General features: G+C 29.1%; 2 protein-coding genes across 2 annotated transcripts in view; one reads left to right on the forward strand and one right to left on the reverse strand.

Moving 5' to 3' along the window:
* Positions 1-2,283, forward strand: part of mmd (disintegrin and metalloproteinase domain-containing protein mind-meld) — a 572,581-nt gene extending 570,298 nt beyond the window's left edge. The window contains exon 22 of the mRNA XM_085957408.1: positions 924-2,283. Coding sequence (XP_085813534.1) covers positions 924-1,206 — 283 coding nt within the window. The 3' untranslated portion in view covers positions 1,207-2,283. The remainder of the gene's footprint in view (positions 1-923) is intronic.
* A 6,904-nt stretch (positions 2,284-9,187) lies between these two features.
* Positions 9,188-11,967, reverse strand: Dnaaf3 (Dynein axonemal assembly factor 3). The gene has a single exon (XM_085957590.1). It carries the CDS (start codon positions 11,634-11,636, stop codon positions 10,263-10,265), a length of 1,374 nt encoding a protein of 457 aa, XP_085813716.1. The 5' UTR covers positions 11,637-11,967; the 3' UTR covers positions 9,188-10,262.
* Positions 11,968-12,538: the final 571 nt, after the last annotated feature.

Raw genomic sequence — 12,538 nt, forward strand, 5'->3', positions numbered from 1 at the left:
GATATTTTTTATTCAAAACAGATTGAAGTAGAGGAAAAAATGATATTGTGAAAAAAATACATGCAAGCTATTTTCGACACTCGAGCGGCGTACTTACAAGCTGTGAAAAAATGCTAATACTTATTATATACGAACTCACTGTCGAATATAAAATTATTAATTAATATCTATAACTACTAAGTATCCATAACCGCATGGCATTTAATTGACACGTATAATAAAATGTTAATTACCATGAGCTTAGAAAATATCTTCTCATAGGTTACCTATAAATCGTCACCTCAGCTCTAACTTATTTGTAGTGCGATTTGTTAGTTATGTAGGTGTTTATTTGAATTTGAAATTTTATCTTAAATAAATGCAATGTACGTATCTAAGAGGTTAAATAAATTCAATACTGTATTAGCCAATTAATAAAGTATGACAATACTTATTGATAGAACAAAACAACACATATTTTTGATAACTAATGGGAATTCAAAAACGTCATTTTCTGTGACTTGGAGGGGGTTTTAAAATGATAAAAATATATGTTATTTTTTAATAAAAATCTTATATTGCCCTATTTTTTGTTATTCATTTAATTTGTTAATGCACCTAATTATCTACTTACGATATATATATTATTTTTATTAATTGAAGAATAACGGCTAAATAATTGCATATTTGACAGTTAGTTTGAATATAAACTGTATGACTATTATTTCTCAGTTGGTATGACGCTTAAGATATCGTTTTCTAAATGATAAGCAATTTCATTTTGCGCCTGTCTCACTAGAAGTGGTGGGAATAGTTTTTTTTTTTTGTTGAAACTCACTTTTACACAAGAGGACATCGGACCGATTTGCGAAGGCGAGGAGCGAGGCTCGGCGTGCAGCGCCGTTCCCCGCCGAGTACCGTCCGTTCTTCTTGTCATTTTCTAGTGATGAATTTATTCAAGCTCAACAACAGTTAGCCCGGTGGGCGAGTGAAGACGCCCTGCCGGCGGGGGCGGGGTCGGGGACGGGCGGCGCCGCGGCCCGAGACTACTTCCCGTCGCCGCCGTCGAGCAGCTCGGGGCGGGACGACCAGGTCACCGTCGTGGCGGGAGTCTGCGGGTCGGCCGTCGCCCCAAGGAGACCGCCGTCCGACTCGGACGACACGGCCCCGTCGTCCTCCTTGTCGGGGGCGGAAACGGCGGCTCGCTTCCCCGAATACAAACACTGACGGACGCAGCGGGCGGCGCGCGATGTCGCTGCCGCGCCACCAGGCTCTGACCACCCGATCTGGCCTGCCCATCGATGATCGCCGACGCACTTCATGGCCGACACACCGAAAGATCCCATTCCACTTATTGGTCGACGCTAAAGAAGATTTGCAAAATATTTGTAATAGCCTCGTGAATATCTTGCATATTATATGTACAAGGCTGTGTTAGTGAAACAATTTACAATTACCTAAAAACTCCATCTAGTAGGCATATCTGCAAAACCAATTCCAACATTCCATATAATTGCTATACTAACACAAAATATCTCGTACTATGCATATTATAACGATTTGAATAAGTTCATATTCGATAAAGTACAGTAACCGTTAAATTTAAATAAACAAATCTATAACATTATCATGCCATTGTCTGGCGTTTACTTAAAATATATGTATGCTGTATAAATATGTCGATATTTTTAACTAGTTCAATTGTGACTTACAGACTTTAATTGTATCATCCCAATTTACAATAATTACCTTTTAACGCTGATCAATAATTTTTCGATTCGCTTCAAAACTCACATCTGGAACAAAGTTGTTGGAATTGGATCTTTCTGTGTAACAATACTATGGCCGTCACCAAACCACCCCAGGTGCCATCGTCTCGTATCCTATGGCTGGGTCCCGGCGTCGGTCCCAAATCGTCAAAGGCGCGCGATTTTCCGCGTCGGGTTGCATTTTCCCATGTGCCGGCTTGAGTAAGCATAATTTTTGCGCGCGTAGAGCTTGAAACGTATGCCAATAATTCGGGTTAATTCTACCACACTATCATAATCTATCTCATTCATCTAAACGCCGTAAATATATATTATAGAGGTATTGTTGTCCTGATATTTCAAAGTGTCATAACATACTTTCTTTACAGCTAAAATAAATTTTACAAACGTGTCGTATAAATTTTAATATGATACAGTCTTGAGTAACTTTCTAAGTTAAAATGTTTTATTGATAATGATTTCAATTGTATTAACTGTCAATTCTTGGGAGTAAGATATTCTCAACTGATGATCAATAATTTTCTATTGAAATAGACAGAACTGATTTTGGTAATAATATTATTTAATGCTGTTTTTAGCCAAGAATACGCTCAACCTTTAAATATTAAAATTATAACTTCAGTTATTAATTATATTGAAAATATATAATTTGACATTATTTTTTCATACTTTTTGATCAACAAAACTATTAAGAAAGATACAAGTATTACGTAATATTCTTTTATTATAATATAATATAGAATGATTAATATGAACTATCAGTATATTGCCGACTTCATTTTCAGCTTATCTGTTTGTGAATACAAAAACATTAATTAATTATGACGTGTGAATTAATATAATTATACTGAACTATTGGCATTTACGTTTAATATAAAAAAAATCGATGTAAATGATGGTCATGTTAAAATTAGGCTTGCCAAATGCAACAAAAGATTGATAATACCAGAAATACCTTTAAATTAACATTTAATAAACACATTAAATATAAGTGATCGAACGTATCGGTAAATAAAGAAACATAAAATTTTTACAATGTATAAAAAAAAATCACCAACATCACAGTCCATAACGTTCCGGCGTCATTAATTAAGTTTAACCATACATAAATGCCGTTTGTAAATAATGCGAAATAATCTTGTATTATTATAATTTTTATTGCACTAAACAATTAAAGACTAATGAGTGTTCGGTGTGCGAATTATTTACTACCAAGAAATAATTGAATACAAGTGACAATGTTGCACGTTTTATTTATAGGTAATAAACTTATGATTAGGTAGATACGAAAACGATTAAACTATTCAAATTTATAATGATGTTGTGGAAATTGAACAATTTAGTGTAACACTATTATTACTATGAAATAATAATAAAACTACTATTGAGTTACCTACCCAGTTTCAAAAACTTTCCAGTTTCAATTTAAAATTATTGTAGGTATATTATTTAGTTTTGTGGTTGCGTTTTTTGTATACTACGGTGATCGGCTTCCACGTTGCCCACGGCAGACGGATCGACAGACGAGCGGAGGGTCACGATTGCAGGCGTATGAGCTCCCTTTCACAAGAGCTTTTGGCTATTCTTATTTGAATTACCTGTAATATTTAAATTAAAGGTATTTTAAATTAATCATCATACGCATAATATTGTAATAGATATTCATTCATAAAGGCGGAATCCCATAACTGGTGTAAGTACTTTAGAAATGTATCAATAATTGTGCATTTGTTAAAGTGGACAATTATTGAATAATTGTCCGTTGGCTGATGTATTTGGTAAATATACGTGCTCGAGTCATGAAATTCGTATAAAAATTTACCGACAACCAGTTGGAAAAAAATAAGTGGCCAACATTTACGTATCCAAGTGAGAAATATTTATCAAGTAGGTACACACCAGTCATAATATTCCACCCAAATATGCATAGCAGTACTAATTTTTTCTCGTTCAATAATCAATTTATTATTATTAAAAATTGGTTTAATTTTTTATCTTTATACAAGTAGTTCAATTTCAATACTTTTTTATATACATTTTTTTTTTACTTTATTATTTCAAAATCAAAATTAATTGAATCCATACTATCGTTGCCATTCAGTCAAAATATATCACTATGTATCAGTAGATACACATAGCTTTAAGATGCCTACCAGTCTTTGAAACCTTAAAGTTACATAAAAATATATAATTTCTGGAATCTTTCTCAATGACTGGTCAAGTTCAGTAAATCTGTATCAGTAATACATTACTGTACCTTGATCCGTTTACTTCATTGACATATTTAATAAAAAGCTTACATTCCAACTAATGTGATATTTACCGAATGACAACGATATTGGGTTACCTATATCTGTGTTACGTGCGTACATACGCATTTGCTTTACAGATAGAAAAATATGGTTGAATGTAAGCTTTTAAATTTCTGGAGAAAAAAAATTGAAACTGGGTAACTCATTTAACAACAGTGTGACTTTCGCGATGGTTTTGACGTTATATATTTTCTTTTTATATAAATTCATAACAGTTCATAGAACTTCATTGTAAACTTTACCAATAAGTGTAAAAAAAAAAAGAAAATGATTGAAATTTTCAGCACATTCAGCATACAATTATGTTTTGACATGCACCAGTTATATACCTACTTAACTAACTTCAGATAATATGAACAATATAAAAATAAATTTATTTCATTTGCATGTGTATTAATGTTTTCTCATTCAATGTTCATTTTATTTGATAGTGGTGGTTCCAATTTTCCTTTCTTAATTAAAAAAATAGTTTTAGTATTTCAATAAAATCTACATATTGAAAACTTTTACAGTAAATAAAAAACTATTAAAAATAAGATTATTTTTATCCTGAGGAATTCATTTTATTTAAATTTAAGTTTTTTTGGATATACATAAATATATTAACAAACTTTCATTTTTCTGTTTGGTTATTATTACCAAGTATAAATAATAATATTTTATCAGCTATAAATTGAATTGGGACCCCATTCAGCTCATAAATTTATATAGTAATTCTTATTATCCATTTATTTAACTATTTTTATGTTTTTTTTGTCATTCAATGTATAAATTTATTATTTTGTATTGCCATTGTATTAATTATGGCTGCATTATAATACAGTAGCCCGACAACCAGGGTTTTAAATGCCTACCAATTTGTCGCTTTTTATATAACTAAATCGGTTGACTAATTTAAAATACTCCCAATGAAACATCTTAAAGTTGGTAATTTTTTTGTTTTTTATTCTTTCGCATTCATATATGTACCTACTTGATTTCAAAAGCATAGGTATATATCTTTCTTAAATATTATTGAAAACATAAATTGTTGTATATTAAACCACATTACAAGTTATTTTTAATCATTTTTGTCCATTTTGGGAAATTCTTTTCAGTCTTCGTTAATGTTTTGTATTCGTATTTATAATTCTTAATGTATTCATATTTTAAAATCCTAAACCATTCGATGATTATTATTTAATATCATAATAATATATAAATAATAAACATAATGCAATTGTTCGATCGTCCTTCTTTCTAAGTCTGATTAATTTCAAATTCTCTGTAAATTAGGTAGATATCACATAAGCCAATGTTACATAAAATTATTATTTTATTACATTAATTCTAATACTAGTAATGACAAAATAATCGAATATTTTATTTATTTTAAGATCAAAAGATCCATTTGAATAATGCCTAATACAAATATTATATGTTTCAAGTTATTTTATTCTCAAATATAAAATGTCAGTCTTTAGAGATAAAAAAATGTACTGTTTATCAAACTGAATTTAAATTATTTGATTTTTAGTTTTTAATTAATTTAAGTACCTAGTTGTGTTCGTATGTACCTAAACTTATTCTGTGAAATTTTGATACAATATGTTGTGTCAAATATCTTCTACAACATCATCTTTTCACCATATTTCATTTGCGTACATAAGCTTTGTCACCAAGTTTTATACTTTATTTCTTTTCAAAGTTAAGGCATATGAGGGTAAAACCATAAATGATTATTTGATGTATAAATAAAGAAGAAAAATAGACGGGGAGGGGGCGTAGTCAGCTGGCGCAATAGCAAAATACAAGATTCTAAAAAGTATCCCCGTAGTAAAAAGGGATGTATAAGTGTATATTAACGTTAAAATATATAATTATTATTATATATATGGCGGTTTTACCGACTATATTATAATGAAACATATATTCGGTAATTCTGATTAATGAGAATCAAAAATTAGAAAAGTTATGTAGACGAGCAAACGGAAAGATGAACGGATTTATTATTATTATTATATACAAATATGTAGATAGACACGTGTAAATAATATCATCTTCATTCAAAAGTAGAAATGAAATAAGAATGGTGGGAAATGATGGTTGAAATAATTATTATATAGCGGAATTAGCTATCAAGTGTGCATAGTCTAATGATACCGTTTATATGACACGTTTTACGTTTAACGAGATTCGGCTATCGGATATTATATGGTGAATTCTGTATAAAACGGTTACTTTTATCATAAATTCTAAAACAGTATAGATTTTCTTGTTACCATACGTAGAATTTCCGAACGAAAAAAATACTAATTAGTTTAATATTTATCATATTTTAATATATTTATGAAATATGATTTTTAAGTAAAATGGCGCAATTTTACAATAATCTCATTTAGTTATGTTTATCGGAAAAAAATACTAATAATATTATAAATATTGGTAACAGAATACACCTTAATCAAAAAAGGTACTAAATCTATACATTCAGTAAAAATAGTAATACCCTATATTAATTCAAACCGTATTTTATAAAATACATACAAAAACTACTTAGTTAACACAAAAAAAACGCTATGTTCACAATCTGTTATATTTCACAATATGCATGGTTTCGATTTATACATTTTTAAACTATGAAATTAATTATTATTTACGAAAAAAATATTTCCACTCCTTATTAGTTATTCGCAAGGAAATGTTCAAAGGTATTGTTTAATAAAATATATTCTAAATCAGTGGGACGGTGGTCCATAATTAGCAAATATTTATATAAGGAGCACCGTCGACCTCAGTAATTTAATTAAATTATTTTTGAAGAATTCATGAAATATAATTCAATAGTAAATAATAAATAAATAAAAATATATATATTATGAATGTATCGTTTAAATGTATAAAAATCCGAAACCCTTTAAAATACACACATAGGTAACAATAATTGTCAGTATTTAATAATATTACCATCGTCACTTGAAATCATTTTTTTCTTGAAGCACCGTGAGATATTATAATAATGAATAGGTAAATGTACAATTACGGTGTTTTTAACCATTGTGAAATACGAGTTGAGGGTTAAAATACACATTCAAAATGATATTACAGGTCCTGAAAACCCATTCGGTGTATGAACGGATATTTTCAGGGACCCCAAAGAGAGTGTGTACTGTGTTGTGAGTTAAAAAAAATAACGATCGAAAGTTTTGTATTGATAATTCATACAATATATTATGTGTTTTTTATCAAAGCTCGTCTCGTACGACCCGACGATTTTACCATACGGCTACCTACAGTGACGGTTCTAAAAAAAATTCTTATTTTAAATATTATTGTTCACGCATCAAATGATTTATTATAAAATATTACGAAAATATGTTGTCAATTTTTTCACAGAATGCGAAGAACCGTTACCAATCAAAAATGTAAATATGACTGTATTTGAATATATGAAATTGACTTTATTATTATTTTTAATCAGTATGTTATTATCGATGAATCATTGATGTCTTACTATGACCTACGCCAGTGCACTATAATTAATAACTCCACATGATATTTAATTATGCAGCTTTAAATTTTTACAATATTGCTAATTAAATAATATAATATTGAGACTACAGGTGATTCAGGTTCCATAAATTTAGTCATTACACGCATTATGTGATTTTTTTGTTTTGAAAAGTTCAATTTCAATTATTCAAAACATGTCTATATAAAATATGCATTGTATTTATTGTAAAATGCCTGCCCTTGTCGAGGATAGTAACTAAAGCACTCGCTTTTCTATATAGCCATTGTATTGTCTGCAAATTTGTTTGACCCCATCCAATCATTATAATATTTTAATTTAATAATTATCACAAAATAAATATTATTTTTAATTTTCTACCAATATAGAGTCACTTTACTTTGCCATGTATCATATTATAATCCATTAAAAATATGTAGGACAGACCAGTCTATACAATGTGGATTTTTCTCTGTCCGTGATAATTATTTATTTTGTACTTACGAATAAATTAATGAGTATTATTTGTTAATTATTACAGATGGTTATATAGAAAAGTAACGTGCTACCGTCAATGATTCCATAGATTATAAATAATATATTATATATGTGATTACATATATACATATGAAACAATTGCTCACGGTTATGTAAAACATTATCGAAAGTAATATGTTATTAAATTATAAAAAAAATATGGAAAACTTAAAAAAAATATACGAAATTAAACGAAAATCGTTACAAGGTATTTCAGTTTTATTTACCCAACCCTGTTTAAATAATATTGGACATAATATTTTTAACCTCGATGTTGGTCCAGCAGACCTGAGCATTAACAGGTGGAACTATTCAACTAACAGAAGAACTAACAGGTGCTAAAGAAGTCATTGACATTTATTTGAAGGAGAAATGGAGGTAAGATAAGTGTTAATGACAAAATTGATATCGTAATTTGGTAACTGTTTTTTTTATATATTATATTATATTATAATATTTACTAAGTAGAGGTTATATAGAACGATGTTATTAATTATATCAAAATCCTGCGCCAGATACATTGCTCGTAGATCGGTTAACCAATAAACCCTGGACCCATAGGATATTTTTTACTCTGCCTGATTGTTCTTGATATATACATACCTCAGTTGGCCCATGATGTATTATAATATTAGCTTATAATGTTGTGGGGTTCGGATTTAAATCCCGGATGTGGTGAATTCACTTTTTTCAATTCGTGTTTGAACCCAAAGTATGGACCTAATACATTGAGCAAGTCACTAGCATCAATATATCGTAAAAACAAAAATCTGTTAATACAACCTCCAGTGTGTGGCGGTCCTTACGATCCTCTTAGGATCGAACATGGTGTAAGTAAGTAAGGTAGCAATTTCAATATCTTCGCTTGTACCAAGTACTTGCGATCATGTGTGGTAATATTCAGTATTTTTTTATTCTGAGACAAGTGTTTTTTAGTTTGTATTATATCATGCAATTTGTCTTCAGAATCAGGAAGAATGGCGATAAGTATTAAAGAAATAAAAAACATTCTAACTATTGATTTTTCCAATTTTATATTTTAAAATACATGAAGTATTATGCAATTGACTAGATTATACATATTTGTATAAGTTCACCTTAATTATTAAATATCATAACCATGCTTGTCAATATTTATAGTAAATAGGCATGTTTTAACAAAAATATAGTATTCATACTCGTACTACTCACACTGCACACTAATTTTATAAACTAAAAACGATTTATCTTCATATTTATCCAGGTTGAACTTGGGCCTACTTTAATACAAAGGAAAATCCAGAGAAACATCATAGTTATAAATTATATCCATACACGTTTTGAGACCTACTATGTCATATTTCATAAGTAGGTATAGTTAATCCTAGTTACAACGATATAGAAAAGTTGAAAAAAAAATTAAGATCTTTATTAAAATCGCCACATAACTAATGTATCAATGTATGAAATAGAATTAAAATCAGTACTCGAACTGGACCGGAACGCACCGGATCCTCGTTCCGGGTCATAAAATCAACAACATTGTCGTTCCGTCTCGAGGAAAAAAAATGTTATTAACGAACGGTCCGGTTTAGTAAATTTTTCCATTTCGAGTGCTGATTGAAATATTTAACTTCTTTGTACGTTGATATTGACATTTATTTTCAATATGTATTAGATTACACCATATGGAAATAATGTTGGTATTTCCATTGCATTGTATATAATTTGAATATCATGGCATGACTTTTCCTTTCAAAATAATATAATTAAACAAAAAAAATATTTTAATAATCATAATAATAATTATAGATCGTTTAATAACAAGTCTTCATTAACAGAATGTCGTTAAGAGGTATGTATACATTTTCAATCGATATATGACGTTATCTTTAAAGTATTTTTTTAACATTATGCAGTGATAGCATTCCTTCAATCCTTAGCTCCTTATATTGATATCAATATAATTATAATGACAACACACCTAGATCATGATAAAGTCTCTGTGTATGTGTGAGATGAAAAATTCACAATAAATTAAAAGTTAACAGAAAAATAAATATATTAAAAAAAAAAAAATATTGGGGCACTCGGAAAATCTTCATAACATAATATACGTATTTTTTCATACCTTCATCATAGATAATTGTTTGAAACAGAAAGCATTTTAATCTTCGCTATATAGTTTTTTTTTATTTAAATGTTTTCAGATTTTTTTACATTCAAATTTGCAAATGCATCGTCAAGTGGTGAAAATTCTTTTAAAAGTTCGCATCTATTCGATACTGCAAATTCTTGAACAGATTTAGCGAACATTTTAATATCGTCTTTTCTTGCGTCGAGGAAAAATTTACGACCTTCAATAATAACCGAAGAATTTTCTTTCATCATATTCATAACGAGTGGTTTTACGTGCGAAAAAATTGTGTTGCCAATGAATAAAACGTCGAATTTATTCTGAAATTCACTTTTATTTGGGTAAACGTCGAGAGCTGAATATGAATGAAAGAAAATTTTCCCAAAGTCAATGTTAATATTAGATATACAGTCTTGAGAAAAATTAACGTTTTCATAATCCGTTTCTTCAGATATTTTAGTATCAAGAGGTGCAATAGTAACTACCCCTAAATTATGTTCTGTATCACCTTGTATAATCTTCGGATCGAATTTTTCTCGAGTCAAAATTTCATGAAACATTCTCATAAGATTTCTTTCACTTATGTCAGTAGCTCGTTTTAAATTTATTCCATTATATGATTTCGTCATATCGAGATCCTCGCAATTCAATCCGTATGCAATGTACGGACCTGTTACAATATCGCCAAGATACCCTCGGTGGACAAAATTATCTCCACTCGCTAGGACACCTGCCGCCAAAGTATGATTGGGTCGGCATACTTCTGTTTCCAGCCAGGTGAAAGCCATTCCAGAAGAGCGGAAGTGTTTAAATTCTTGTGATGCAACAGCACTTCCTCCTATATCCCGAAACCTCATGTTGTAATCCCAATCAAATACGCCAACGCGAGAATCGTATCTTACTCCCAGTGAACTTCTTATTCTTTTGTCCCATAGCTTACAAATGTCAAACACATTAATATTCCCGTTTGTCCAAAACTTTAATAGCATTTCGATATAATCTCTTTCCCGATATTTTAAGCTTTTAATATTTACAAACGGCATCATTTCATTCATATAATCTTCATTTGTAATCATTTTTATCAGTTGCTTTCCTTTAGAAATCATATAATCAGACGTTTGTCTTCTTAACAATATATTTCCATATATTTCCAAGAACAATCTAGACTTTTCCAATATGCCGAGAATATTTTCCGATTCGAAAGCTATAGAAAGTAGTATCATTTGGCGTGCAATTAATTCTGAACATCCTTCTACGACGTGAAAGTTTAAAAACACTTTTTTGTGCTTATAAGCTTGGGCGAGAGTTTTTATAATATGTCTAGCGTCACATCCCCCAATTAAAAGTATATTAATCTCATTTAAATCGTCTATTTTACCTCCTAGTAATAATTCTTCTTGAAAATCCAATGCAGGACTAAGTCCCCAAAACATCTTGTCTATAAAGCACAACAATCTAGTTAAACTTTTTCACTATATTAACAGCTTTTTAAATTAGTTTATTTCGATAGTAATTAAATGATAAATATAATCATAGGCTTATAAAATCAACTAGCAAACTGTCATCTAATGAAACAACAAATATAATATTGTACTCCATGTAAAAACAAATAACCGTTGCCATGGAAATCATAGGTACGCAATCAATATTAACGTACCTACCCTAAAGACACGCTTGGAAGCAAAATTTTGAATAAAGGAACTCTACTTCAAGTTATTTAAATAAAAATTAGTATGAAAATAATATAATATTTAACTAGCTTAAATTATTCAAATTAAAAATATTATCAATCTCTATATAATTTTGTACTACCATATTTTATTCTGTGAAAGGCAGCTTTGCTCAACTCTTATCTGTAAATACATATATTTTTTGTATATATATATCGTATTATTACATAAATATATGATACAAATAAATAACATTATATGAAAAATAGACAGTATCTCGTAATATAATCCAATAAAGCACAAAATAAATATATTTAAATATTATTTACAGCTACACAATGAAATTATTATATGTGAAGTTCTTTTTCATTATTCATCTTAGTTTAATGTTAAAACCCTGCAAATAAATCTTATAACTGCTATATTATTTGTATAAAAAATACTGTATATAAGTAATTTGATAAATTTAAGCAAATCATATTACCTAGTATTATCACAATGATAAAATACATTTAACAATTTATTTCATAGCAAATCATTAATGAAAATTTTATAAAGAACTGTTATAAATTAACTTAAGTAACCCTATCAAAAATATAGTCTAATAAAATAACCTTATTATAGTTGTGTTTTATACAATTTAATGCGATATTTTCTAATATAAA

Source organism: Rhyacophila brunnea, unplaced genomic scaffold (assembly GCF_057557595.1).
Source record: "Rhyacophila brunnea isolate RB1 unplaced genomic scaffold, BYU_Rbru_1.0 scaffold_7, whole genome shotgun sequence".
Lineage (NCBI taxonomy): Eukaryota > Metazoa > Arthropoda > Insecta > Trichoptera > Rhyacophilidae > Rhyacophila > Rhyacophila brunnea.